This window comes from Lissotriton vulgaris, chromosome 3_1 (genome assembly GCF_964263255.1).
Source record: "Lissotriton vulgaris chromosome 3_1, aLisVul1.2, whole genome shotgun sequence".
In the NCBI taxonomy this organism is placed as follows: Eukaryota; Metazoa; Chordata; class Amphibia; order Caudata; family Salamandridae; genus Lissotriton; species Lissotriton vulgaris.
This window is the reverse complement of record NC_141689.1, coordinates 1,453,125,918-1,453,151,907: the sequence shown is the minus strand read 5'-3', so window position 1 is coordinate 1,453,151,907 and position 25,990 is coordinate 1,453,125,918. Positions and strand designations below refer to the sequence as shown.

The window sequence follows — 25,990 nt, the reverse complement described above, 5'->3', positions numbered from 1 at the left end:
GATATTTTTGCATACGCAGATGATATTGCAATAGTTTCACCTGACCCGGCTACCACACTTGTACAGACTGAACAACTGGCTGCAATATTTGGGAGGAGCTCAGGGTACAAATTAAATCTAGCAAAAACACAAGCAATCTGCATTGATCAAACTCAATTTAATGATTCGAGAGTTATGAAAGAGGCATCATATCTGGGGATCCGCCTGAACGCATGCTTGGAGTCAGTGGTTAAGTCCAACTGGGAACCTCTTCTCAGCAAGATTAAAAACAGATCTGGACAGGATGGAAAGTCTTCATTTATCGATGCTTGGAAGATGCAATGTTCTCAAGATGAATGTTCTCCCAAAGATTCTCTATTTTTGTAGGGCAGTTCCACTTGAGATTACAAGTTAACAAATGCAAAGATTGCAATCTATCTGCAATAGCTTTCTATGTGCACAGGGGAAGCCCTGGAGAGCATGGAAATGTATGACCCTTCCACGTAAGAGAGGGGGATGGGCAGTCCCTAACTTTTTTTAATGGGCATGTTTATTACAGCATATAGGAATTTTGTTGGTTGGGACTAATGATGTAAGTGTAGGGGATGTGCCTCATATATTTCAGTTATTATTAGGCTCAAGGGCGGAGCGAACTTTCTTTAAAATTCTTGAGCCCAGTTACTATAAAAAAGACTCGTTTCAAGGTGCTTCAGGCTGCCTGTAATACTTGGCTTCAAATAAGGAGACAGCTGAATATAGGCAGGATTACTTATTAGATCCCCACGTATGCTGCAGCTCTACTTCCAGCTACTTTTTCCGATGGCATTGTGAATAGATGGAGAAGTAAAGGAATTACAACCTTGGGCCAGCTGGTAGATAGTAATGGTGTACATATACCTCATTGATGGCTAACTATGATCTTCCCAAATCAGTTTATTTTTTTAAATACACAGATTCTGGACTTTCTATGTAAAAGAAGTGATGTATGTTTTCTAGCTGAGAAAAGTAAGCTTTTAGAAATGGTGCAGGATCAGGGAAAAATTGGGAGTATATACCAGGCATTCATTGATCTGCAAAAGGATGAGGTTGAGGCACAGAATGCCAAATGGAATAATAGATTGCTGGAAGAGGGTAATATTCTAAATGAATCTATTCTTTTAGCCGATAAACCTTTAATATCTTCAAATTTGAAAAACACAGCAATATAAAACTGTTTAATTTATACTATATAGCAGCTAAAATTACACGCTGGGGAGGACTAAATGAGGATAAATGTACTCGATGTGTGGGGGGGGGGGGGAACAGGCGGATATAGTCCATATGTTCGCTACATGCCCAGATTTTAAAATGTTGATAAACAGGATGCAGATCTTCCTAACTGAAGTTACAGGGGCACACATTGAGATAACTCCAATAGTTATGTTGCTGGGGGTTGTAGAGGACGGAGCAGCTGCACATGGTACGGATACCAGTATATATTGCCGCTGCAGTTGCAAGATTATGTATAGCCTTGCTTTGGGGCCAGAAAGAATCTCCCACTTTTGAGATGTGGAGAGGAAGGCTATTTGCCATCTGCCATATTGAAACTAACTTGTATGCTCTCAAAGGGCCAGGGAAACTAAGTCTGAGGGGCAAAATCTGGGGGCTCTAACAGAATTTTGTGACACCAGTAATACAAGTTCGTAACTAGGCCTGTCTTGCTTGGGAAGTTTCTATTTACTTTATTCACTTATGTTATTATGGGGCTCACTGTCTAAGATCGGATTCTATATATATATATATATATATATATATATATATATATATATATGTATCTGTGTATAACAGTATGCACAAATGCTACATGTTGCCTTGCTCCCAGAGTTATTATCTGTTCTTGTTTTTTTTTCTCTCTCAAATCCTGTGTTGGCCTCTGTAACGGTCTACTGGCTTATTTAAATTAGAAAAAAATTAAAAAGCAGGAATGAGTAATGGTTTTGTATAAAAGGGAGTAAAGCAAAAGTGGAAGAGATATATAAAAAAAGTAAAGAGGGAGGGGATAATAAGTAAAAAAGTAGTAAAGCTGAAGATGGAGTAAAGGTTTCAAACAAGAAGTAAATTGGCAGTAAGCGGTTTGTAAAACTAAATGGGAATAAGAGGCTTGAAAGGGAAATAAAGTGTGAGCGGAAATAAGGGGCTTGTCAAAGAAAAAAAGAGCAAAATGGGAACATAAGAACGGAGTAAAGTAGAAAAGGGAGTAAGGGATTTCTTAAAACTGGAGTAAAGTGTGAGGGAGAGTATCATAAGGGGCATGAATGGCAGGGAAGTGGGTCTTGGAAAGAAAAGAAAACAAAAAAAAACACGTTAAGGGAGGGAATCCTAAAGTCCCCTCACCCCTCCTTAAAAGCCACATAACAAAAAGAAAACAAAGTTACTTCAGGTTGGTTTTGTCAATCTGATGAGAGCCATTATAAAAGAAAAACAAATAGTCAACCATGGTTTGATGAAATATTTTCATCAAAATCAATGCAACCCCAGAACAAAACACTGTATCGATTCCCTTAAATAGGAGCCTAGAACTCAGCACAAGTTACTTCATAGGACATCTAAAAATTGTGGCAGAGATACCATCTGCCTTACCCATCAGAAACAAGGGATATTACCCCAGTGCCCCTACTCCTAGACTAGCCTGTGGAGCGTGGGGGTCAACATTCATTTAACATATCAGAAAATCCATCCCCTAAGAGAACAGCGGTTAGAAGGGTGCATGCCAAGGCGAATAGCATTGGGCAAAAGATCAGTCCTGCCTAGTACCATTTTCCAATTGAACGCTACTAGACAAAACTCCAATCACCACTGCCATTGGTGTATAATAACGAAGAGAGCAGGAATATCCACTCCACCCTAAAGCTGTTTGTTAGACCTGACATCATTGGCCTGAATCTCTCCTCCATTTTCTTCTGTTTGCCTCCTCTGTTTACAATGTTTTTGCTGGAATATTGCTTTGGGCACTGTGCCACTGCTGATCAGTGCCACAGTGCAAGTGCTCCCTATGTTAAATTGATATTGATTGGATTCCATGTTTGGCTTATTTGTTTTACTGTCAGTCCCTAGTATAGTGCACCAGGAGTGCCAGGGCTTGTAAATACAAATGCTGCTAGTGGGCTTGCAGCACGTATTGTGCCACCCGCAGAAGCAGCCTGGTAAAATATGTCTAAAGGTCTGCCATTGCTAGACCTACGTGCAGTCTGGTACTGTCACGCGGGCTGAGCAAGTACACCTACTTGCCAGTCTCCAAACCTTCCCTTAACTTCATGTTAGTCACCCCTATGGTAGGCCCAAGGGCAGGGTGAATTGTAAGCATAAGGTAGGACAAGCCCTGATGTGTGTGGCATATCCTAATAGTGAATTACAGCCATATTTGTTTTGTCACTATTGTAAGGTTACCTGCTCTCCATAAGTTAGAATGGGCTGCCAGGGTTCTTAAACGCTATAATCCTAGCGGGCTCGGGGAGCATGGTACAATGTCGAGTTTGGTATCCCTGAACTCAGTTTAATAACGCATCCGTTTGGGTGGATGGTTTTTGTACTCTAGGTTTGAAAATAGCACTTTTAGAAAGTGGCTATTTTCTTGTCTGACTATTTACCGGTCTCTGCTGGTTTGGTGTGTGTGTGACAGGAGCTGGGTGGCTCCAGGAGGTCTGAATGAGTCAGTGTGGGGAGAGTGAGGCATTTGCATTGAGAGTAGGGAAAGAGTAGCTCCTGATAGCCTGCCCTGCCTGACAATGCTGGCTCCACCTCCTGTCGGGCGACTGATGGCTCTGTGCCTGCCAGGGACAATCTTGGCTCCACCTCCTGCTGGGCGGCTGAGGACCCCGCCCTGTACAGTGAATAGGCCAGGTGCCTCGGCCTGGCTACACCCACAACAATCCCAGGATGAGGGGAATTCCCCTGCATGGACAAAGGGATCAAAGCAGAAAAGGGGTATAAGAGAAGGACCCCTGAACCAAACAACTTGGATCAATTCTGACAAGGAAACCTGAACAAAGGACAAGAAGCCTGCTGATCCAAGGACGTGCCTACCCCTTCTGCCAGAGTGCTGTTTGCTGGGGGGAATCCTGCAGTCACTTCTTTTTTTTTGTCAAGGAACCAGGAGAGAGGAACTGAGTGTGTACTCTCAAGCTTTGCCAAGGAAATCTCCAAGGGCTGGAAGAGTGCCAGCCTCCTGTTGAAGTCACAGGGCTAAAGGACTTCACCATTCGCTGAAAGTGCTTGTTGCTGGAACCTGAAAGTCCAGCACCTCTGAAGAAATCCAGCAATCCAGACGCCGACGGACGCCGCCGAATCCAGCTCGACATCGTGAGTGCAGCTCCCGTGTCCCGCATCTTCGCCGCCGGCCCGATCGACGCTATTAGCGAAGCGCTACCGACGCCTCGACACCGAGCCCTCGACGCCGTGAGCGCTGCTCACTCTTGCAACATCGACATAGACGACGACGCCGTATCCTGCTTCGCCTCATAAGCGCTGCTCCTGCCTGACATCTGTCGACGCTGCTGCAGATCGCCCCGACTCCAAGGCCCGATCAACGCCGAAGACTCGACGCCGGGACACCTCGACGCCGTAGATTATCTTTTTTTCATTTTCCAAGGTACTGTGTTGTGGGGGTCTGTTTCGACTCCGGGCTCGACGTAGCGCTCCTCGCGGTCGACGCCGAACCTTTGGATTAACTCTGCCTCGACGTCGTGTGACTCCTGTGGTGGTTACATTGTTGCCAAGAACTGTGATTTAAAGAAGAAGAGTTGCTTTTGTTACTAAAGACTTTGTGCTAAGAAGAAACTACACTTGAACTATTATTTTTTCCTTCCAAGAGTATTTATTAAGATTGTGGTATATTTTTGTCGTCATTTGGTCTTGTGCTAAGCCTTATATAAACATCCTTATTTTTATAATACTACTGTGTCGTGTCCATTTGTAGTGTATTCACTTTATTACTGTATATGGTCATAAATGCTCAATGCACTGCCTCTGAGATAAGCCTGTCTGCTTTGCCAAGCTACCAAGGTGGTGAGCAGAGGTAATCCAAGTGTGTGATCCCATTGCCCTGACTAGAGGAGGTGGGTCCCTATTTGTGAGAAGTATTTAGCTCTGCCAACTAGAGACAGACGATTCTAACATTGGTGGGTCAGCGGTGAGGATTTGAACTTTGCATTTATGACCCATGTGCAGTGATTAGTGTGCCGCTACATAGTGAAAGCAGACCATAGCGCAGCCACAATCTATTTTTGGTAGGATATTCTATTTTTGTTCTCCGCTTTCCTGGAGCTTGATTTTTGAACACTGCCAGTTTTGACCATGAGTGATGCCGGAGTCACTACCCCTGTTGTTGTAGAGGAGTTTGATAGGAGTAAGATAAAGGACTACAAGTCAAGCCAACTGAAACACTTTTGCAAGCAGTTTAAAGTGCCTACAACAGGCCTCAAAAATAGGGGAGAATATTTCAAAGCCTTGGAAGCCTGGTTAGAGGCCAGAGACCCCTCTGATGTGGTGGTGGTACCGCCAGAGGAAGGGGATGAGGCAGAGCCTGTGAATGGGCCTGGGTCCTCTCCCGGCAGCAGTGTTTCCTCGAAGGGTCTTTCTCCTGAAGAAAGAGAAAGGGTAAAGGAACGAGCATACAACATAGAAATGGCAAAACTTAAGATAGATAGGCAGTTGGAGTTAGAAAATGCAAGAAGCAGGAGAGAAGCTGATATGGATATCAAAAAGGTTGGAGTTTGAAAGAGAAAAGTTAGCTTTTGAACGTGAGAAAATGGTGTGGGAGAAGGAGCTTAAAACGAAGAGTTTAGAATTGAATCCCTCTGGTGGCAGTATCCCATCTGTGCCTGCAGAAAGTAGGTTTTTATTTTCCCAAAGATGTTATCAAAGATTTTCATAAGAATGAAGATATTGGCCAATGGTTTAAAGCATATGAGTTAGCATTGTTGGCCCACCGGGTTCCTGAGAAGGATTGGGGAGCGGGGTTGTGGGGTCGCTTTGTGAATGAGGGGAGATACCCTGTTGGACATGCCTGTTGAGGACAGGATGTCTTATACTCATATGAAAGATGCTTTAATGTTAAGGTATGGCCTAACCCCAGAAAAGTACAGACAAGCCTTTAGAGAATGTAAGAAATTGCCTGGTACTACGTGGGTTGAATATGTGTCTTTTTTTGCAGAGCCATGGATGGTTGGGTAAAGGGCAGCAAAGTGGAAAGTTATTATGCTTTTTATGATTTGTTTGCTTGGGAGCATTTGTCTAATAACTGTTTTCCAGAGCTGCGCCAACACCTTATTGATAGCAAGATATATAGCCCTAGAAAACTTGCTGAGGAGGCGACCGCTGGGTCAGTACCAGGGTCCACAAGGGTCCAGTGGGAGACTCAGCCAAAGGTGGGCAGGGTCCCCAGTAAAAGAGTGGGGGGGACAAGGGTAAACAGAGGGAGTTTCAGAAAGGGCCCCAAAGTAATTCCCAAGGGAACCAAGGGAAGGGTTCCCAGCCTCCCCCAGTGAAGAAACCAGAGGCCCGACAGGTAAACCTGTTCATAGGGGCCCAATGACCTGCTACGCTTGTAAGCAGGTGGGACACCGTTTTTATGATCCCCAGTGTCCCATGAAGAACTCTAATGCACCACCACGTGCACCCCACCCGTCAGATGGCGAGTGTAGCCCTGTGAGGGGAGGAGATGGTTGCCCCTGGTGGGGAGGGCCCCGCAGAGATGTCCCTGGTCTCTTTAGGAGACATGGAAATGGTCCCTCCACCCCCTCTGCCTGGTAACCCTAAGAAATATAGGCAGTGGGTGACCATCAATGGCCATAGGGTGGAAGCTCTCAGAGACACCGGAGCGAGTGCGACAGCTGTCAAGTGTCACTTGGTGTCCAGAGAGCAGGTGGTCCCTCATTGATTCTACCCTGTTGTAGCTTCCGACAACTCCCAGAGAGTGTGTGAGGTAGCTCAGGTTCCCTTTGAATGGGGGGAGTCTCAGGTACTCTTCAAGTTGCTGTAAGGCCCGCCATGCCTGTTGATTGTCTCCTGGGCAATGATTTGGAGGACTCCCCTTGGGCTCAGGTGGAGCGAGAGACGCATTTGAAAATTTTGGGTGTGCCAGAGTGGGTGTGTGCAACCACTCGATCGATGATAGCAAGTAAGGGTGTGGATGGGGTCCCGGAGCCTGAAAGTATGGCCCAGGACCCAGCTGTAACTAGAAGAGGCAGGGGGCGCGGGAAACCGTCCCCCATAGTTCCCACGGTCCAGGAGGAGGCAGTCCTTGAGGGGAATGCCCTGGAACCTACAGGGGAACAAGTTGCTGAACTGGGAGACCTGCCCGAGCTGACCCACTGGCAGCACGATGGTGGTCCCTCCAGGGAAGAATTTTGTGCAGAATAGAAAGTGTGCCCTTCTCTTGTGGGTATGAGGCAGCAGGCCTCAGCCCAAACAGGTGATCAGTCAGGATCACATTTGGTGTACTGGGAGAACGACCTCCTGTATAGCGAGCCTAAGGCTGCTGAGCCTGGGTCAGCCCGTGTGCTGGTGGTACCCCAGCGCTTCAGAGCCTTCCTACTGGGTTTGGCTCATTACGTTCCGTTAGCTGGACATCTGGGGCAGGACAAGACCTATGACAGGCTTGTCACCCATTTTTATTGGCCTCAGATGAAAAGGGATACAGCTATCCATTGCAAAACCTGTCAAACTTGCCAGACAAGTGGGAAAAGCGGGAGGAAGCAGAAGGCTCCCCTCCAACCTTTTCCTGTCGTCAGTACCCCCTTTGACCGGGTGTGGATTGACATTGTTGGGCCCCTGGACCCCAAGACAGCCATGGGCAACAGGTTTATCCTGGTCTTGGTGGACCATGCCACCCGGTACCCGGAAGCCATCCCTCTCCGCACAGTGACGGTCCCCGTGGTGGGACGGGCACTGATGGGTGTTTTTTTCCCGCATGGGGTTCCCCAGAGAGGTGGTGTCAGACCTGGGCACCAACTTCATTTCCAATTACATGAAGTCCCTGTGGAAGGAGTGTGGGGTAATCTACAAGTTCACCACTCCTTACCACCCACAAGGTAATGGGCTGGTTGAGAGATTCAACCGGACCCTGAAAGACGTGATCATGGGTCTTGAAGAACCAATGAGGCGTAAATGGGACGTCCTCTTACCATGCCTGCTGTTTGCTTACCGTGAGGTGCCACAAAAGTCTCTAGGGTTCAGCCCCTTTGAGCTTTTGAATGGACACCTGGTAAGAGGACCTTTGAGTCTGGTCAAAGAAGGCTGGGAGCAATCTCCCAGGAAACCTGCCCAGGATGTATAGTTACATGTTGGCCTTTAGGAACCAGACTAGGCGCTTCAGAGATCTTGCTCAGGCAAATCTGGAGGCCAGCCAGGAAGAGATGAAGCGGTGGTACGACCAGAATGCCACTCTGTTGGAACTTCAACCTGGTCAGAAGGTTTGGGTCATGTCCCCTATTGGAACCTTGTGCGCTCAAGGACAAGTGGACTGGACCATTTGAGGTTGTGGAGAAAAAGAGCGATGTCACCTACTTGGTGGACTTGAAATCTCCCAGGAACCCCTTGAGGGTCCTGCATGTCAACCGGTTAAAGCCCCACTTAGAAAGGTCCGAAGTGGGCATGCTCCTAGCTACAGATGCTGGAATGGAGGAGGCGAGTGAGCCTCTTCCTGACCTCCTGTATGCAAAAGAGCAAGATGTGTCAGTGGATGGTGTTGTCCTCTCTTGACACACTGACCCCTGAGCAGCAGCAAGATTGTCGCCAACTGTTGGGGCAATTCCCTGATCTGTTCTCCTTGATTCCTGGTGTCACTCAGTGGTGTGTCCATGATGTAGACACCGGGGACAGCACTCCTGTGAAGCACAAGGCCTACAGAGTGACTGAGAAGGTCAGAGCATACATCAAGGAGGAGGTCTCCAAAATGTTTGCCTTAGGGGTGGTTGAGTCCTCTAGCAGTCCTTGGGCCAGCCCAGTGGTCTTGGTCCCGAAGGCTGCAGCGCCTGGTGCTTCACCAGAACTTCGGTTCTGTGTGGATTACCGAGGACTCAATTCAGTCACCAAGACTGACGCGCACCCCATCCCCAGAGCTGATGAGCTCATAGATCGGTTAGGGGCTGCCCGGTACCTTAGTACGTTTGATCTAACGTCTGGGTACTGGCAGATCGCCTTGACTGATGGGGCAAAAGAGAGGTCAGCATTCTCCACACCAGATGGGCACTACCAGTTCCGGGTAATGCCCTTTGGGATGAAGAATGCCCCTGCCACCTTCCAGAGATTGGTCAACCAGGTATTGGCTGGACTGGAGGATTTCAGCGCCGCCTACCTGGACGACATAGCAGTGTTCAGCGCCAGCTGGGAGGAACACTTGCGCCACCTCCAGGAAGTGTTGTTGGCCCTGAGCAGAGCAGGCCTCACAATCAAAGCCAGTAAGTGCCAGATTGGGCAGGGTTCAGTGGTGTACTTGGGGCACCAAGTAGGGAGCGGCAAGCTGGCCCCCCTGCAACCCAAGATTGATACCATCCTGGCTTGGGCACCACCCAAAACCCAGACTCAGGTGACAGCCTTCTTAGGTCTCACGGGTTACTACAGGAGGTTTGTCAAGGATTATGGCAACATTGTGCACCCCTTGACTTCGCTGACTTCCAGGAAGCAGCCAAGACTTGTGATCTGGACTGACGCCTGTCAGACGGCCTTTGACACCCTGAAAACTGCAATGTGCACAGCACCCGTACTCCAGGCACCCGACTTTTCTAAAGAATTTCAGAGCATGGCGTGGGGGCTGTTCTGGCTCAGGTGAATGAAGAGGGCCGAAACTTACCTGTAGCCTTCATCAGTAGGAGGTTACTTCCCAGGGAACAGAGGTGGAGTGCGATAGAGCGAGAAGCATTTGCTGTGGTCTGGGCGCTGAAGAAGCTAAGACCCTACCTGTTTGGGACTCACTTCCGGGTTCAGACAGACCACAGGCCCCTCAGATAGTTGATGCAGATGAGGGGTGAGAATCCAAAGCTGTTGAGGTGGTCCATTTCCCTACAGGGGATGGACTTCACGGTGGAACACCGCCCTGGTGCAGATCACGCCAATGCTGATGGTCTGTCCAGATTTTTCCGCCTTAGTGATGAGGACTCCCTAGGTTAAGGGTAGTTCTCCCCACATTTCAGCTGGAGGGGACACGTGTTAGACCTGACATCATTGGCCCGAGTCTCTCCTCCATTTTTTCTGTTTGCCTCCTCTGTTTACGATGTTTTTGCTGGAATATTGCTTTGGGTACTGAGCCACTGCTGATCAGTGCCACAGTGCAAGTGCTCCCTATGTTAAATTGATATTGATTGGATTCCATGTTTGGCTTATTTAGTTTACTGTCAGTCCCTAGTATAGTGCACCAGGTGTGCCAGGGTTTGTAAATACAAATGCTGCTAGTGGGCTTGCAGCACGTATTGTGCCACCCGCAGAAGCAGCCTGGTAAAATATGTCTAAAGGTCTGCCATTGCAAGACCTACGTGCAGTCTGGTACTGTCACGCAGGCTGCGCAAGTACACCTACTTGCCAGTCCCCAAACCTTCCCTTAACTTCATGTTAGTCACCCCTATGGTAGGCCCAAAGGCAGGGTGCATTGTAAGCATAAGGTAGGACAAGCCCTGATGTGTGTGGCATGTCCTAATAGTGAATTACAGCCATATTCGTTTTTCACTATTGTAAGGTTACCTGCTCTCCATAAATTAGAATGGGCTGCCAGGGTTATTAAACGCTATAATCCTGGCGGGCTCGGGGAGCATGGTACAATGTCGAGTTTGGTATCCCTGAACTCAGAGTTTAATAACGCATCCGTTTGGGTGGATGGTTTTTGGACTCTGGGTTTGAAAATAGCACTTTTAGAAAGTGGCTATTTTCTTGTCTGACTATTTACCGGTCTCTGCTGGTTTGGTGTGTGTGTGTGACAGGAGCTGGGTGGCTCCAGAGGTCTGAATGAGTCAGTGTGGGGAGAGTGAGGCATTTGCATTGAGAGTAGGGGAAGAGTAGCTCCTGATAGCCTGCCATGCCTGACACAATGCTGGCTCCACCTCCTTCCGGGCGACTGATGGCTCTGTGCCTGCCAGGGACAATCCTGGCTCCACCTCCTGCTGGGCGGCTAAGGATCCTGCCCTGCACAGTGAATAGGCCAGGTGCCTCGGCCTGGCTACACCCACAACAAACCCAGGATGAGGGGAATTCTCCTGCATGGACAAAGGGATCAAAGCAGAAAAGGGGTATAAGAGAAGGACCCCTGAACCAGACAACTTAGATCAATTCTGACAAGGAAACCTGAACCAAGGACAAGAAGCCTGCTGATCCAAGGACTTGCCTACCCCTTCTGCCAGAGTGCTGTTTGCTGGGGGGAATCCTGCAGTCACTTCTTTATTTTTGCCAAGGAACCAGGAGAGAGGAACTGAGTGTGTACTCTCAAGCTTTGCCAAGGAAATCTCCAAGGGCTGGAAGAGTGCCAGCCTCCTGTTGAAGTCACAGGGCTAAAGGACTTCACCATTCGCTGAAAGTGCTTGTTGCTGGAACCTGAAAGTTCAGCACCTCTGAAGAAATCCAGCAATCCTGACGCCGACGGAATCCAGCTCGACATCGTGAGTGCAGCTCCTGTGTCCCGCATCTTCGACGCCGGCCTTCGGGCCCGATCGACGCTAGTAGAGAAGCCGCTACCGACGCCTCGACACCGAGTCATCTCGACGCCGTGAGCGCTGCTCACTCTTGCACCATCGACATAGACGACGTCGTATCCTGCTTCGCCTCATGAGCGCTGCTCCTGCCTGACATCTGTCGATGCTGCTGCAGATCGCCCCGACTCCAAGGCCCGATCGACGCCGAAGATTCGACGTGTTGTGGGGGTCTGTTTCGACTCCGGGCTCGACGTAGCGCTCTTCGAGGTAGACGCCGAACCTTTGGATTAACTTTGCCTCGACGTCGTGTGACTCCTGTGGGGGTTACATTGTTGCCAAGAACTGTGATTTAAAGAAGAGTTGCTTTTGTTACTAAAGACTTTGTGCTAAGAAGAAACTACACTTGAACTATTATTTTTTCCTTCCAAGAGTATGTATTAAGATTGTGGTATATTTTTGTCGTGATTTGGTCTTGTGCTAAGCCTTATATAAGCATCCTTATTTTTATAATACTACTGTGTCGTGTCCATTTGTAGTGTATTCACTTTATTACTGTATATGGTCATAAATGCTTAACGCACTGCCTCTGAGATAGGCCGGTCTGCTTTGCCAAGCTACCAAGGGGGTGAGCAGGGGTTATCTAAGTGTGTGATCTCCTTGCCCCGACTAGAGGAGGTGGGTCCCTATTTGTCAGGAGTATTTACCTCTGCCAACTAGAGACAGACGATTCTAACACCGTTTCCCACAGGACCCCTAATAGGAAGTCCCATTTACTTGACTCAAATGGTTTTTTTACCATCAAGGGATCATATCACCAAGGGATCCTAAATTGGTCACAAATGTATAACACCCTCAGGTGACTGGAAGGCCTAAGGAAGGACATGGTTGCCTGAGAGTCTTGGGATGTGTAACGCTAGGGACATCATGGCTTGAACGGCATAGGAGGTCAAACATCGGTAGCAACGGAAGCCTACAAACTAATGCACTCAACCCATAGGAGCTTCACATCCTGTATGCAGTCAAATGTGAGTGACAACTGAAGTCCCGTCAGTGAGCATTGACAATGAATCACAATGCTTTCCAATGATTTATGGCCTTTATGGTTCTTAGAAGGGATGCATGGCTGTACGCTCAAATTCAATTTATGGTCTTTTCAAGTGATTTTTCGGTCCAATTGGACTCAATTTGCAATCGGTTATTTATGATCAAAGACTCTGTGTATTCATGAACAGAGGACAATGGGGCGGGCGCATTGGCATTGGCAGTGCAAAGTAATGCTGGACAGTGAACTGTATTTGGTGGAGAATCCTACCCTGTTCCATACAGAAGAAAAGGATAATCAAACTCCATTTCTTTGCAAGTTGCCTTACCACTGGAAACATCTAGTACAATCATTATAACCATAATGACTGTACAGAGATGCACCTCAATCAGCCGCATCACCGGTCTGATAGGAGGCACATAAAACCTCCACTTTCTGCCTCTCTTGAAATCATAGGTGTCTTCACTAAAATGTTTCATCCTGTAGAGCATTCCGCTGGTAGCTTCTTGCTAGGCACATAAAACATGCATACACAAACATGAATACACGACAAGGAGACAGCAAGTGAATGCAATGAGTTGATCCCTTTTACTCCTAACAAAGTGTAATATTGGACTGTGAACTCAAATACTTGAACTTGCCTGGGTGCCACTAGGCCCTCGATATTATCCTCAGCGTTAGCATCATCTCTGTTTAAGGTATCAACGGGCTCCTCTTTCTTTTTTTCTTTCCGCCGCCTCCTGCAATGACTGGAAAGAGAGAGGTACATATATTATTGCTAAATGGCACTTTCTCATAAAACAAATTTGTGTTCATTCTGTAACTATTTAAATGCTGCATGGAAGTTTTGGAACAACCAGATGCAATCATGGGCATTTTAAACACTATCCAATAAGGCATTTTTTTATTAGTATTTATAGATCAATGCTAGGTCAGAAAGGCATGCCAAATTTTTTGTGTTTCAGATCAATTTACAATTTCGGGGGGAAACCGGTATGAAACCAAAGGGAGACCCTAGAAAGCTATAAATTGCTGAAACGTAGACAATATTCTGAAGTCATCAAGGCGTGATGTGGGCAGATTGCTCAGTGATTTCTCAAAGAAAGTAATCATTGAAATAAAGGAACAATAAATACAATTATAAAAAATTGAAATAAATAAGCTTGAAATACAATTAGGGAAATGAAGAAAAATGGGCAAGAACGTTTTCACCTTTAATCTGTTTAAACATAAGGCCATTTCTCAAAAACAACAAATAATTATGTCTGCCTGACTGTTTTCAGTCACAGAAATTATAGTGTTTATAGTTTGTTCAAAGCACATCATACACTTAGCCAACAACTGAGCCCAAGTTTACAATGTTTTCTCATTGTGTACCGACTCTGCATCACTTGAGGAAATAAAAATCAAATGAAAAGAAATTGGTGGTGAATGACTGCTATTTAGTTTTAAAATGTACATAAGAAACAGTTTGAGAAGGCTGATTTTGGGGCTGTGGGTATCTGATATTTAGGCCTGGGATCAGAAGCACATATGGAATTCCAAAGGTTTCCGAAAACTAGACACACAGGGGGAATCCAGGGCGGTGCGTCTTGTGTGGATGCCAGCACTCTTTTACCCAGAATATTCGGAAAACGTCAAACTTTGGACCAAAAAAACATAATTTCCTAATTTCTGTGACAAAGTAACACAATTTGTAGGGAACAGCAAAAGTTTCACGACCCATACATCTACTGATATAAAAAGGTTTTTTTGTGGGTAGGCATACTAAACAGGCCAAAACTAAGGTTGTTTGAAGTCAATGTTGTGTCAATGTGATCTTCATCTGGGCAACATTTTGGCCCATTTCGGTCACACGAAATAGGCTCACCTACACATGTAGGGCCCCATTTTTTATTGGTATTAGAGTGGGAACGTTAGACGGCAAGATTTCTGACATTTGCCAATGCTTGCGTTTTCTGTCAAAATAACGTGAACAAGCGGATTTTCTTTTTTCCCATGCTAGTGTTCCAGGTAATAAATCATGCACGGTTCACATAAGCCACATCACCTTTGATTTCCCGTGCTTTTAAATTAACAGAAATCTTGGGGGTTGGTAGGTTTTCATGGCTGCTGGCTGACCGTGATAACAATAAGTTTGCTATGCATTGGAAACTGCGAGATAACTACATTTTTTACTTGGATGAGATGTTTGCTAGGCATGTCAATGAAGAAAAAAATTACACCAACTTTGTTTTCACTGGGTCACTGTTTTTCAAAAATATTGGGGGCTGGTAGGGTTTCAAGGGTGAGAGAGCGCAATTTGAATAAAACGCATATCCGAGCCATATTCACAAGCATATAGCGCAAACGTAGAATCTATAACGCGAAGTTAACTCTTGTAGCGTAAAGTTAGCCGATGTAACCAATGTAATAAGAGATGTATTTGTATTCACTTTAGAATATGCATTAGAAGGCCCGAATATATAGTGGGCTAATATAGAAATGTACAGAAATGCTTACGAACAGTATAACGTGCAAAACTGAATACGTGTGTAACTTTAAATGGAGAAACGGCGAGGAATGAAACGTGGAGAGATGTGCAGAGAACATATATGGCGATGTAACAAATGAGAATATAAAGTTATACTCTATGTAATTTATATTCTATGTACAAGGTATTCACTTATACGTAAAGGCTTTGCTAAATGTGATTATATATAAATGTATGTTAAAGGTTATACTGTGTAGAAAGCTTCTTGTAAGAATGTTAGAAGGGTTTAGGTCATGTGTGATTTTAACCTAACTGACCAAGAGTTCGCAGGAGGGTAGTCCGCTGTATGTAATTTAGTGGGCTCACAGGAGTCGTGAATAGCCTTGCTGTGAACGTGCGAGCCAAGGGGTCTAGTCTTTGTTAGATTTAAGGTGACAATGCCGGACGGAGTTTATGGCCTAAACGTGATAAGGGGCGCTTGGAATTTGAGTCTTGTTTTGAAATGACCATTCACAGGACCAAGAAAGGTTATGCATATAGTCGTAAAGAATAAAGTTCTGCTGAGGTGATAGACTTTGCTTCGAAAGTGTCAAATGAAGTCACCAGCAAGAAGATGAAGATGGCGTCTAAAGAAGAAGGGTCAACTTAACGGACGACGGAAGAAATGAAGCCATAGAAAAGAGCAAAGAATGACCTCACGGGGAAAGTCCGTGATGGGCGTCGAAGGGGCGTTCCACCCATACTGTGATTGTGTATTTAGGGACAGCACCCTGGAGAGAAGTGAGCGCAAACAGAAGATCAGTTAGCGAAGAGCTCAGGGCAGATGGCCTGAAGACAAAGAGCGAACAGCTCCGAGTCGATGCCATCATAGGGAGCGAGCGCAAGAAGATCAGTGCGCAAGAGAGCAGTAGGCCGAGGACCCTTAGAGAGCGGATGGGTAGGCAGAGAGGGAACTGCTTCTCGACATAAGTTACCATTAGGGGTTAAGAGAGTTTGAACTTCTTTGGAAGTCAAACTGCTGACACCTTTTTAGGTAAGGAACTAGCGAAGTAGGGATTTCACCTAGTACAGAGTAGGGACAGAATTAACTTGTTTATTCTTTTGTAGATGACGCAACGGGACCACATATTGTATATGCTTTAATCTGCAGATTTGGAAGTGACTCTAATTGTATTCTTTTGTATACTAATTGAATCTTACCCTGAGAGGATTGTATATGCACTTAATTCTTGATTTTATATAAAACTTTATAAAACTTCATCAGTTGTCAGTGGTCCTTCAGAGTTGCGTCAGTTGATGGGGTTAATTTAACCTATGCGGGGTTTGTCTTTTACTCAATGACAGATAACAAGCGATCCAAATTGATGAATGAGATTAATATCTAAGTGATCAAAAAGGGTATCAAAATCTCATTCCCCGCAGTTGGTAGCAGAGAAAGATGGTTTTCTTCTTGAGGAAGACAACCTAGGTCAGGTCTAGATTACCCCAAGGTCCCTAGTCATCGACGACCAGAAGAAGAATCCCTGCCGAAGAAGGTGCTGACGGTGCGTCAAGAGAAAAGCAGCAGAGTCGGTCGAGAGTGAGTATAAGGGTCATGCGTTGTAAGATTGCGGTATTTTATGTTGTACCTGTGTTGTAATGTCAAGCGGAGTTGAATGCCTGTAGTGTGATTGAGGGAAGGTTGTGAGCGCGCGCAACCGGATAAAATCTTAAGTTCAAGGAGAGCTTAAGTGGTTCGGGTGTATCGAACACCCAGAGTAGTTGTTCACCATTGTAAAGGGGGTCATGAGGTACCATTGATCGCCCGACAGACCGATGATAGGGGGAGCGTAAGAGTGAGTGTATGAGTAACGGACGCTGGTCGTACGTTTACTGTGTGTAAGTAACCTATCAGTTAAGGCGATCGTCTAACCGTGTAAGGAAAGACGTTTCGTCAGTTGAGGTGACAATTACAGTTAGACTGTGGCCGTACAGTCAGAGAAAAGTGATCGCTTGGACGGAAGTAGTCATTTTTCAGCGTATGAATGAAAACGCATGCAAGATTGTGAGACAAGTTGAGAAAGAAGGGGAGCTGCTACAGAGGGGACGAGTGACGTCAGCGTAAGAGCCGCGCTGAGATTGGTCGGTCAGCGTAGAGTTGCGCTGGGATAGGCCGACTAGCGAGAGCCGCGTAGGGATTGGTTGGTTTGTCAACAGGACGTAAACAAGGAAGAGAATAAAGGAAAATCGTAGATTATCGAAAATGAAGTGTTTTAAACGTTTAAGGGCGATCTTTAAGAGAGATAGAAGAAACTTGTATGCCGGAGAAGAAGCTCCACCAGAAGGCACACCAGCTTATCATATGGCAGTGAATGTAGGCTTACACTCGATATTATGGGTCTCCGAGTGGAATAAGCTAACGGAAGGGAATAAGGAACTGACGTTTCCGAGATACGGGACGTTTAAATTGGAAGTATTGAATCAATTGAAAGCAGTAATGCTTGCAACACGACCTCTACCGAGGCCAACACAGTTCGAAGCCCTTAGTGCATGGTTTAGAGCAGCACACGAAAAGAGCTCAAAGAGACGCCAGGAAAGAGTGAGACGATCGGTAAAAGCAGTGCAGGATGCCAAATGGGACGATGAAGCTAAAAAGTGGAGGGTGCAGAAGATAGAAGCAGACAAATTGTACCCAATGCTAGAGGTTACGGGAGAAAAGAAACCTCTAGAAGAAGATGAGGATAGCGAGCCAGATGAGGATTTGATAGAAAGATTATTGTTAGATAGACCACCTCCGTACAACAGAGAAGCCGAAAGTCCCGAATTACAGCAAGGGGACGGAGCTAGGTGGGGGGAATATAAATTGCTCCCCACAGCAGAGTGGGATGCCAACAAAAGTGAGGAAGGACCTCAATCTAGTTCCGAACAGAGAGTAGTAGGAAGATTAGTGGTCCAGAAGGTGCCAGAAATGCAGCATGCAAGGTCGTATCAAATGCCAGATGCTCTGCAAGTACCTGTTACCATAGGGCCTATAGTGTCAATCTATAACCCGGAGGGAGTCCAGCAGGAGGAACAGGCACACTGGGACAGGGAAAGGGCAGAGATGGAGAATAGGAATAGGACGATGAATCCTCAGAGGCAGACACTAGCACCAAGGAGTCGGAGTACCCCACTAGATTCCGCAACGGGTCCCTGGATAGAACAAGGGGGCCAAAGAGGACAGATGGATTTGAGGGGACCGAAACCGAAATCCTATAAGGAATTAAGGGAATATTTGAGAGAATGGGATGTTGCCGAAGAGACTCAGAATAAAAGATTAGAAACAGGAGCAGAATGGAGAGACCAGGATAACAAGATCCTCTCTCATTGTGGAGCTGGCGAAAGCAGCCCAGAGTGGGAGAGAGGGAGTCAAGGAAGCAGAGGAGATACTTGCCATATTACCAGCGGCAATAGGCAAATGTGTAACGACAGAAGTACAGGGTGTGGGGAGGTGCCTCGCGTCACTTTTAGTGAGGGAGAACGAAGGACGCAGGAGTATCGAAATAGTTTCAGATGCACTCACCATGCCCCGGAAGAAAATGCGCGACATTGGAATCACGGAGACATGAAGAGCCGCGAAGGGTCTCGCCATGCATCCGGTGAACGCGAACGAAGTCATGAGAATATAGGGAGTCGCGAAATGTCTCGCCATGCATCCGGTGATCAAGAACGAGATCGCGGGAACATGGAGGACCATGAAGGATCTTATCGGTTGCTGAGTGACACCAGACAGCAAGCGAGTTACAATGGTTTAGAACAGCACGGTGGATCCTATATCGTATCTGGAGACACCGAGCCAGAAAGACGGAATGTAGTGATGGGGAATGGAGCAATGTTCCACCACACCCCAAGGGAAGATGGAAAAGCTTGGGATCTAGAGAGGTGGGAACAAAGAGATGGAAGAAGAACTCCTCATAACTCACCTGTGCTTAGGCGTAGGGCGCATAGTGGAGGTGAGAGGGATGTAAGAGAACAACCTAGGACTGATGTACTGAGAGCTGAAATAAAAGCAAGACGGATTGATGTAATGAGCTTAAAATCAGACTTGGATGAGATAATTGATGGCACAGTGGCAATAGAAAGGTTAGAGCTGTACGAACCAGATGAAATACTGTTTTTATCTAAAGATGTTACTCGGAAAGCAAGGGCAGCTCATGAAAAATTATCTGAATTAGCAGAAAAGTATATGATAGACATGTCACGAACTAAAGCCTTACAGGCCAACCATAGGCTGAATTGCACAGATCGAGATCTAGATGAGCGTAGGACGATTGGGCTAAGAGTACACATAAGGGAACTGATCATGTGTATTAGGATATGGAAAGATCTGGATAGATGGGAGGAAAAATGGTCCAAGAGGGGATCTGTTAGAAGGAGTACACTTGCGAAGTCCCAAGATGGAGAGCTAATGCGAATGGAAGCTTTCCCTTTGCGAGAAATCGCGAACGGAAACTACGTGCATGTACCCTGGAGTAGGGGGGATTTAGCAGCATTTACTAATTCTTTCCCCAAGCTTAGAGAGAACCCCGTGGAGTGGTACAAGCAGGTAGAGAGGTTTGTGAAGATCTCTAAGGTACTGTGGATCGATTTGAACACCCTGTTCGATATCGTAGTACCCGGAGATTTGTGGACGGCATGCAAGCTTAGTGTCGAATGGCCCGCTTGCGAGCCTCCGAGAGATGCCAGGACAAATGGTCCATCAGATAGAGTCATGGAAAAGTACGAAAGAGTAATAGCATGGTTAAAGGAGAAAGTGCCAGTGCAAGACATAGACTGGGTTAAGATAGATCGAACAACTCAGGAACCTAAAGAGACAGTCCACGAGTTTTATGAGAGATTGCTGAAAGCATTCAAACAGTATAGCGGGTTGGATGTCATGGATCCCAAAGATATAGGACAGTTTGTGTCGAAGTTTGTTCTAGGATTAAGACCAGACATAAGCCTAATGATTCAACAGCATTTGATTTGTTGGCAGAACAAACCGTTAGATGAGATTCTGAGGTACGCAAGGTACTGTAGCGATGAAATAGATTCAAAAGCAAAGAAACTTAAGGAAAAGCTGATGTTGGTACAGATGCAATCAGCTGGAAAGGGTGGACAGCGACAACAGGGAACAGGAACACCAGTAAAGAAACAGAATAATCAGAGCAGAGATGAGGAAGAAAGACCGAGACCGAGGGTAGATATCGCAACACTGAAAAAGACAACGAGGTGCCATCAGTGTAACGAGGTGGGACATTGGAGACGCGAGTGTCCCTATAATGTCGAGACGGGGGAATTAGAACAGGAGGAGGATGAGGTTCAGAACAGCATGGTAAAGGGAACAGCAGTCCCGAAGGGAAAGTTTATCAAAGGGGGGAATCAGACTCCTCGAGCGCCATTCCCTCAACCGCCTCGCATTACAAATGGAGGAAAACCCTATAGACAAATGCCATTGTTCGTAGGAGGAGAAGAATGCTACTATTACGTTGATCCTCTTACAGGGCAACGAGTGGATAGGGAAGAAGACTGTACTCTAGGAGCAGCCCTGGAAGTAGATCAGAGAGGACCATACGTAGAGGCTGAGGTGGCTGGATGTCCTACGACCTTTTTGGTAGACACGGGGGCCACTCGATCCACTTTGAGATCAGCGGTAGTCCCAGGTTTGCCAATGTCGGGAGAGACGATCCAGGTGGTAGGAGTCGCAAACAGGAGGATGACGAATCCTCTAACAGAACCAGTGTCAGTGAAGATAGGGAATTACAGTGACGAACATCAGTTTGTAATCTGTGATTCTAGCCCTGTGTGTCTGTTAGGAAGAGATCTGTTGTGTAAACTGAATTGCACAATACATTGCACACCTGAAGGAGTAGAAGTGCAGACCAATGATGAGGATGCCGATTTTAAGGTTGTAAACTCGCAGGAATGCGTGGAACTATATCCTACCTTGACAGTGGAGGAACTTCCACAGGATTTGAGGGAGAAAGTGTCAGCTGAGGTGTGGGATTTTACTGGAGAAGAAATAGGATTAATCAAAGGGGTAGAACCAGTAAAGATCATGGTAAAACCCAATGCTGAGTATCCAAGAATACCACAATACAAGTTGACACCGGAGACGATTGCAGGAATAAAGCCCGTGATCGAATCCATGATTAAGCAGGGAATACTGAAAGAGATCGTGGGAAGTCCATGTAACTCCCCGATTATGGGTTTGCAGAAGCCTAGTGGAAAATACAGAATAGTGCAGGATCTTCGAAAGATAAATAATATCGTTGTTTCATGTTGTCCAGTGGTACCGAATCCATCAGTGATATTATTCCAGATACCGTTCCAAGCTGAATGGTTCACCGTAATAGATTTGTGCCAGGCTTTCTTTTCGATTCCTTTAGATGAAGAGAGCCAGTATCTGTTCGCTTTTAAGCTGGAAAATCGCGTTTTAACATGGTGTCGTATCCCTCAGGGGTATACAGAAAGCCCATCGATTTTTAACCAGCTGCTGAAGAAAAATCTTGAAAGTCTAGTACTGCCCAAGAACTCGGTTCTAGTCCAGTACATAGACGACCTCCTAGTTGCGTCAGAAACTGAGGAAGCTTGCAAGGTAGACACCATCACCTTGTTAAATCACTTGGCCGAGAACGGACACAAGGTGTCTCCAAGTAAATTGCAGTATTGTCTGACTGAAGTGCAATACTTGGGCCACAGGATTGAAAAGGGAAAACGGAAGGTGTCTCCAGACAGAATAGAGGCGATCATGAAAATGAACGCGCCTAAAACCCAAAGAGAAGTCAGGATGTTTCTAGGCATGGTCGGTTATTGTCGGCAGTGGATAGCCAACTTCTCACTGAAGGCAAAACCTTTATTACAACTGATGCACAAAGGAGTAAGTGATCCGGTACCATGGGACAAGGATTGTTTGATGGCGTTTTTGCAGCTGAGGGAGGACTTATGTCGTGCCCCGGCTTTAGGAATGCCTGATTACACAAAACCATTTTTGCTTTACTGCTGCGAAAGAGAGGGACGCGCTTTAGCAGTTTTGGCCCAGATACACGGCGATGCGCGTAGGCCAGTTGCTTATTTTTCGGCTACATTAGATCCAGTAGCCGCAGCGTTGCCCGGATGTCTCAAATCCGTAGCTGCAACGGGTGTCAGCATTGAAAGGTGTGAAAGTGTGGTAATGGGACATCAGTTAGTGGTGTACGTACCGCATTCTGTAGAATTGTTAATGACCAGGACTAAGACTCAGCATCTGACGAATAGCAGGCTCACACGCTACGAGCAAGTCATATTGGCTGCCGAGAATGTGACCCTAAAAAGATGCTCCGTCTTGAATCCTGCAACTTTGATGCCACTTCCAAATGATATTGATGATGAAATTTGTACAGATCATGACTGTCTTGATGTGACTGAACTATGCACCAAACCGAGACCAGATATCGTGGATGAGCCATTGACTGACCCCGATGAAATATTCTTCGTTGATGGTTCATGCGTAAGAGACGATATTGGTCAGCTGAGAGCAGCTTATGCAGTTTGTACTATTACCAGAGTTGTAGAAGCCGCCTGCCTGGAAGGAGTACATTCCGCTCAGGTAGCTGAAATTATTGCTTTGACCCGTGCCGGTTTAGCAGGTAACAAAATTCGAGTCTCCATATACACCGATAGCCAGTATGGTTTCGGGGTAGTTCACGACTATGGGCAGTTATGGTCTCAAAGAGGTTACATGACCTCCTCGGGTTCTCCTATTAGGAATGGAGAATTCGTGAGATTATTGTTAGAGGCATTGCAAGGTCCGTCAGCCATAGCAGTTGTCAAATGTGCCGCGCACACGAAGAATGTAGATTTTGTGTCCCAAGGTAACCGCTATGCGGATGAAGTAGCGCGTTACTGCGCAGAACAGGGATATTCTCACACCGATGTAAAAGTGGGGGGAATCCAAGAAAGAACGGAATTGACAATGTTGTTAGATACTGTAGATACGTGGGATGAGTTAAGGAGTGTTCAGGACAATGCACCAGATGATGAGAAAAAGGGCTGGGAAACAGCTGGATGTACTAGAAGTGAGATGAATTTTTGGATCTCTGCAGATGGGAGAGCAGTTTTACCAAATGAACTTGTTAATCCAATGGCAAGGAAATTGCATGGATCAGCACACATAGGTAGAGATGCTATGGTGAGAGTATTCAGACAAACGTGGTTTAACCCGAAGTTTAGAGTAGCGGCAGAAGCAGTATGTCAGCGATGTGCGATCTGTCAGCAACTAAACGTAGGAAAGAGAACACCAGTCACACTGAGTCACATTGGGAGGTCTGGGGGGCCTTTCCATAGAATGCAGCTGGATTTTATCGAAATGCCTCAATGCAATAGACTCAGATACGTTTTAGTGATTGTCTGTATATTTTCTAGATGGGTTGAAGCTTACCCGACACGTAGGTGCGATACGCTCACAGTAGCAAAATTGTTGCTTAGAGAGTTGATACCGAGGTTTGGGGTGCCATCCTCTTTGGAATCGGACAGAGGAACTCATTTCAACAGCGAAATAGTGAAGATGCTATGTTCCGCTTTAAGTATTGATCAGAAACTACATTGCAGCTATCGACCAGAAGCTTCAGGGATTGTAGAGCAAATCAACAGTACAATCAAGTCCAGACTTGCCAAAGTTTGTTCAGCAACATCCCTGAGTTGGCCAGACGCACTTCCAGTGGTTCTTATGAGCATACGTAGTACGCCAGACAGAAAAACAGGTCTCTCTCCACACGAGGTGCTAATGGGGAGAGCTATGAGATTGCCATCGGTTCCGACTGCAGCGTTGTTGAACATCACAGACGATTTGATCCTGGACTACTGCAAGGGACTATCTGATGCCATTCATTCTGTGTCCCTCCAGGTCCAGGCTGCAGAAGTTCCATCAGCACAAGACTTGTGCCATGACTTGTGTCCGGGGGACTGGGTCCTGGTGAAGAAGCATGTCAGGAAGAACTGTCTAGACGTGCGTTGGAGAGGACCGTTTCAAGTCATACTTGTGACGAACACTGCAGTAAAGTGTGGAGGTTTGCCCAACTGGATACACGCCTCACACACCCGAAGAGTGCCAACACCTCTGGAAGAAACAGCTCCTCTCTCGGATGAGAATCCAGCGGGAAGCGGAGAAGCCACAGAGAGGGAAAGCCAAGCTGTAGAAGTGATCGAAGAGGCTGAGCCTGTGTCAGAGCAGGCCGACGATGGTCAGGACACTAGTGGGACCGAAGTCGTCTCAGAAGAAGAGAGTACCTGGGAGTTCGAATCAGATAATGAACAAGCTGTAAGCGATCAAGAGACAAGACCAGGAACAAGGAGCAGGAGGACAAGGAGTGACAAAGCTAGTTGGCCGGAGAGAAGGAGAAGGCCAAGCTTAAAAGCAAATCAAGAAAGAACCCTTGTCCCGATTTCTGAAGAGTCGGATCAAGAAGAAGAAACTACAGATTCAGGATCTGAGAGTCCAAGAAGATCGAGAAGGGTACGTGTGCCCTGCAGAAGGTACGCTACCCCAGAGTGGACTTATCTAGCAGATGTCTTGGGGACAGAAATCTGGGAGAGTGAAAGAAGTGAAAGTTATCGATCTCGATCCATTTGTGGCAGTGGAGATATGGATGTTGACGCCTGGAATCGAGACTGAGGGGTTACTGACTTTCACACTTCCCATACCCCCATACCTAAGTCGGATCAAAGATCTAGTGCTAAATCGATTACAGTTTCCGACTTTTGGTCACCAAATTCCAGAAGAAGAAGAAAAAGTCATTCGTTTTGAACTATTGGAACATGTTGTAAAAGCTGCAGGTACGAGAATAATTGCTGATGCATAAAGACTTTTGTGTTTAAGCTATAAAGAAGAAGATAACCTAGCGCCGAGAGGAAAGAAGAATAAAATTTAGGGATTACATTTAGAGGACGGAGAAGGGTTAGGGTTGTCTGTTGTTAAGGAGAAAAAGACATTGTTGCGAAAGGAGACTTTTGTTGATTAAGAGCACTTTACAGACTGAGAAAGCAAACAAAGCAAGACAAAGACTTGGAAAGAGAAACTTTTCTTTGAAAAGGAAAGAGCTACGCTGTTTTGATAACATGGAGAATGACAACCCAAACCGAAAAGCAAAATGCATAATAGGTACACTAATAGCAGTAGTAATTTTTCTTATTATTACAGTAGTTACCACATCATACATGGTAGGACATGCAAGTGAAAAAGAGACAGCAGATGTAAAGCCTGTAACGACTTTGAAACCTGCTCTTGTTGGGAAGGAAGAGGAGAGCAATGTCATCCGTGAAAAGGCGTTACTGGCAGATGAAACTCGTAGGTTACACGTAGACGAGTCACAGGGAAATTTTAGGTCAAATGCATATGCCAAATTGTTGTATGAGTATATCGATGCCATGGAGGCCAAGGAATGTTACGTTTGTATGCAATTGCCGGCTTCCGTAGACGAAGGCATCAGATATCATCATCTCCCACTGACTTATGGGATAACATGTAGTTTACTGCTCAGTATATTTTATGGTAGAGAAGGATTTGAGTACTACTTTTCAAATTATGATTCGGTACTACCTGAAGTCCCGAATTATAAGCAAATGAATAAGTGGGACTATTATAAAAAGGAGGATAGACTAGCCAAGTTCTTTCTTCCTTGGGATACATTAGATACTTCATATGCACGCAGAAATAATCTGACTTGCAAAGTGTCAGAAGTAGAGAAAAAGTTCATAGGACAAGTAGATGACAGATACAGAAGGCAGAAGATTCTGAAAATGTCAGGACAGTGGAAAACAGATTGGACCGAAGAAGAAAAAGCACACAAGAAGAAAGGTAGCAATGGT

General features: G+C 46.0%; 1 protein-coding gene across 1 annotated transcript in view; it reads right to left on the bottom strand.

Annotated features, from left to right (window-relative positions):
• BTC (betacellulin) overlaps positions 1-25,990 on the bottom strand; it is a 144,002-nt gene that overhangs the window by 23,435 nt on the left and 94,577 nt on the right. Inside the window, exon 5 of the mRNA XM_086963222.1 lies at positions 13,317-13,424. Coding sequence (XP_086819348.1) covers positions 13,317-13,424 — 108 coding nt within the window. The remainder of the gene's footprint in view (positions 1-13,316; positions 13,425-25,990) is intronic.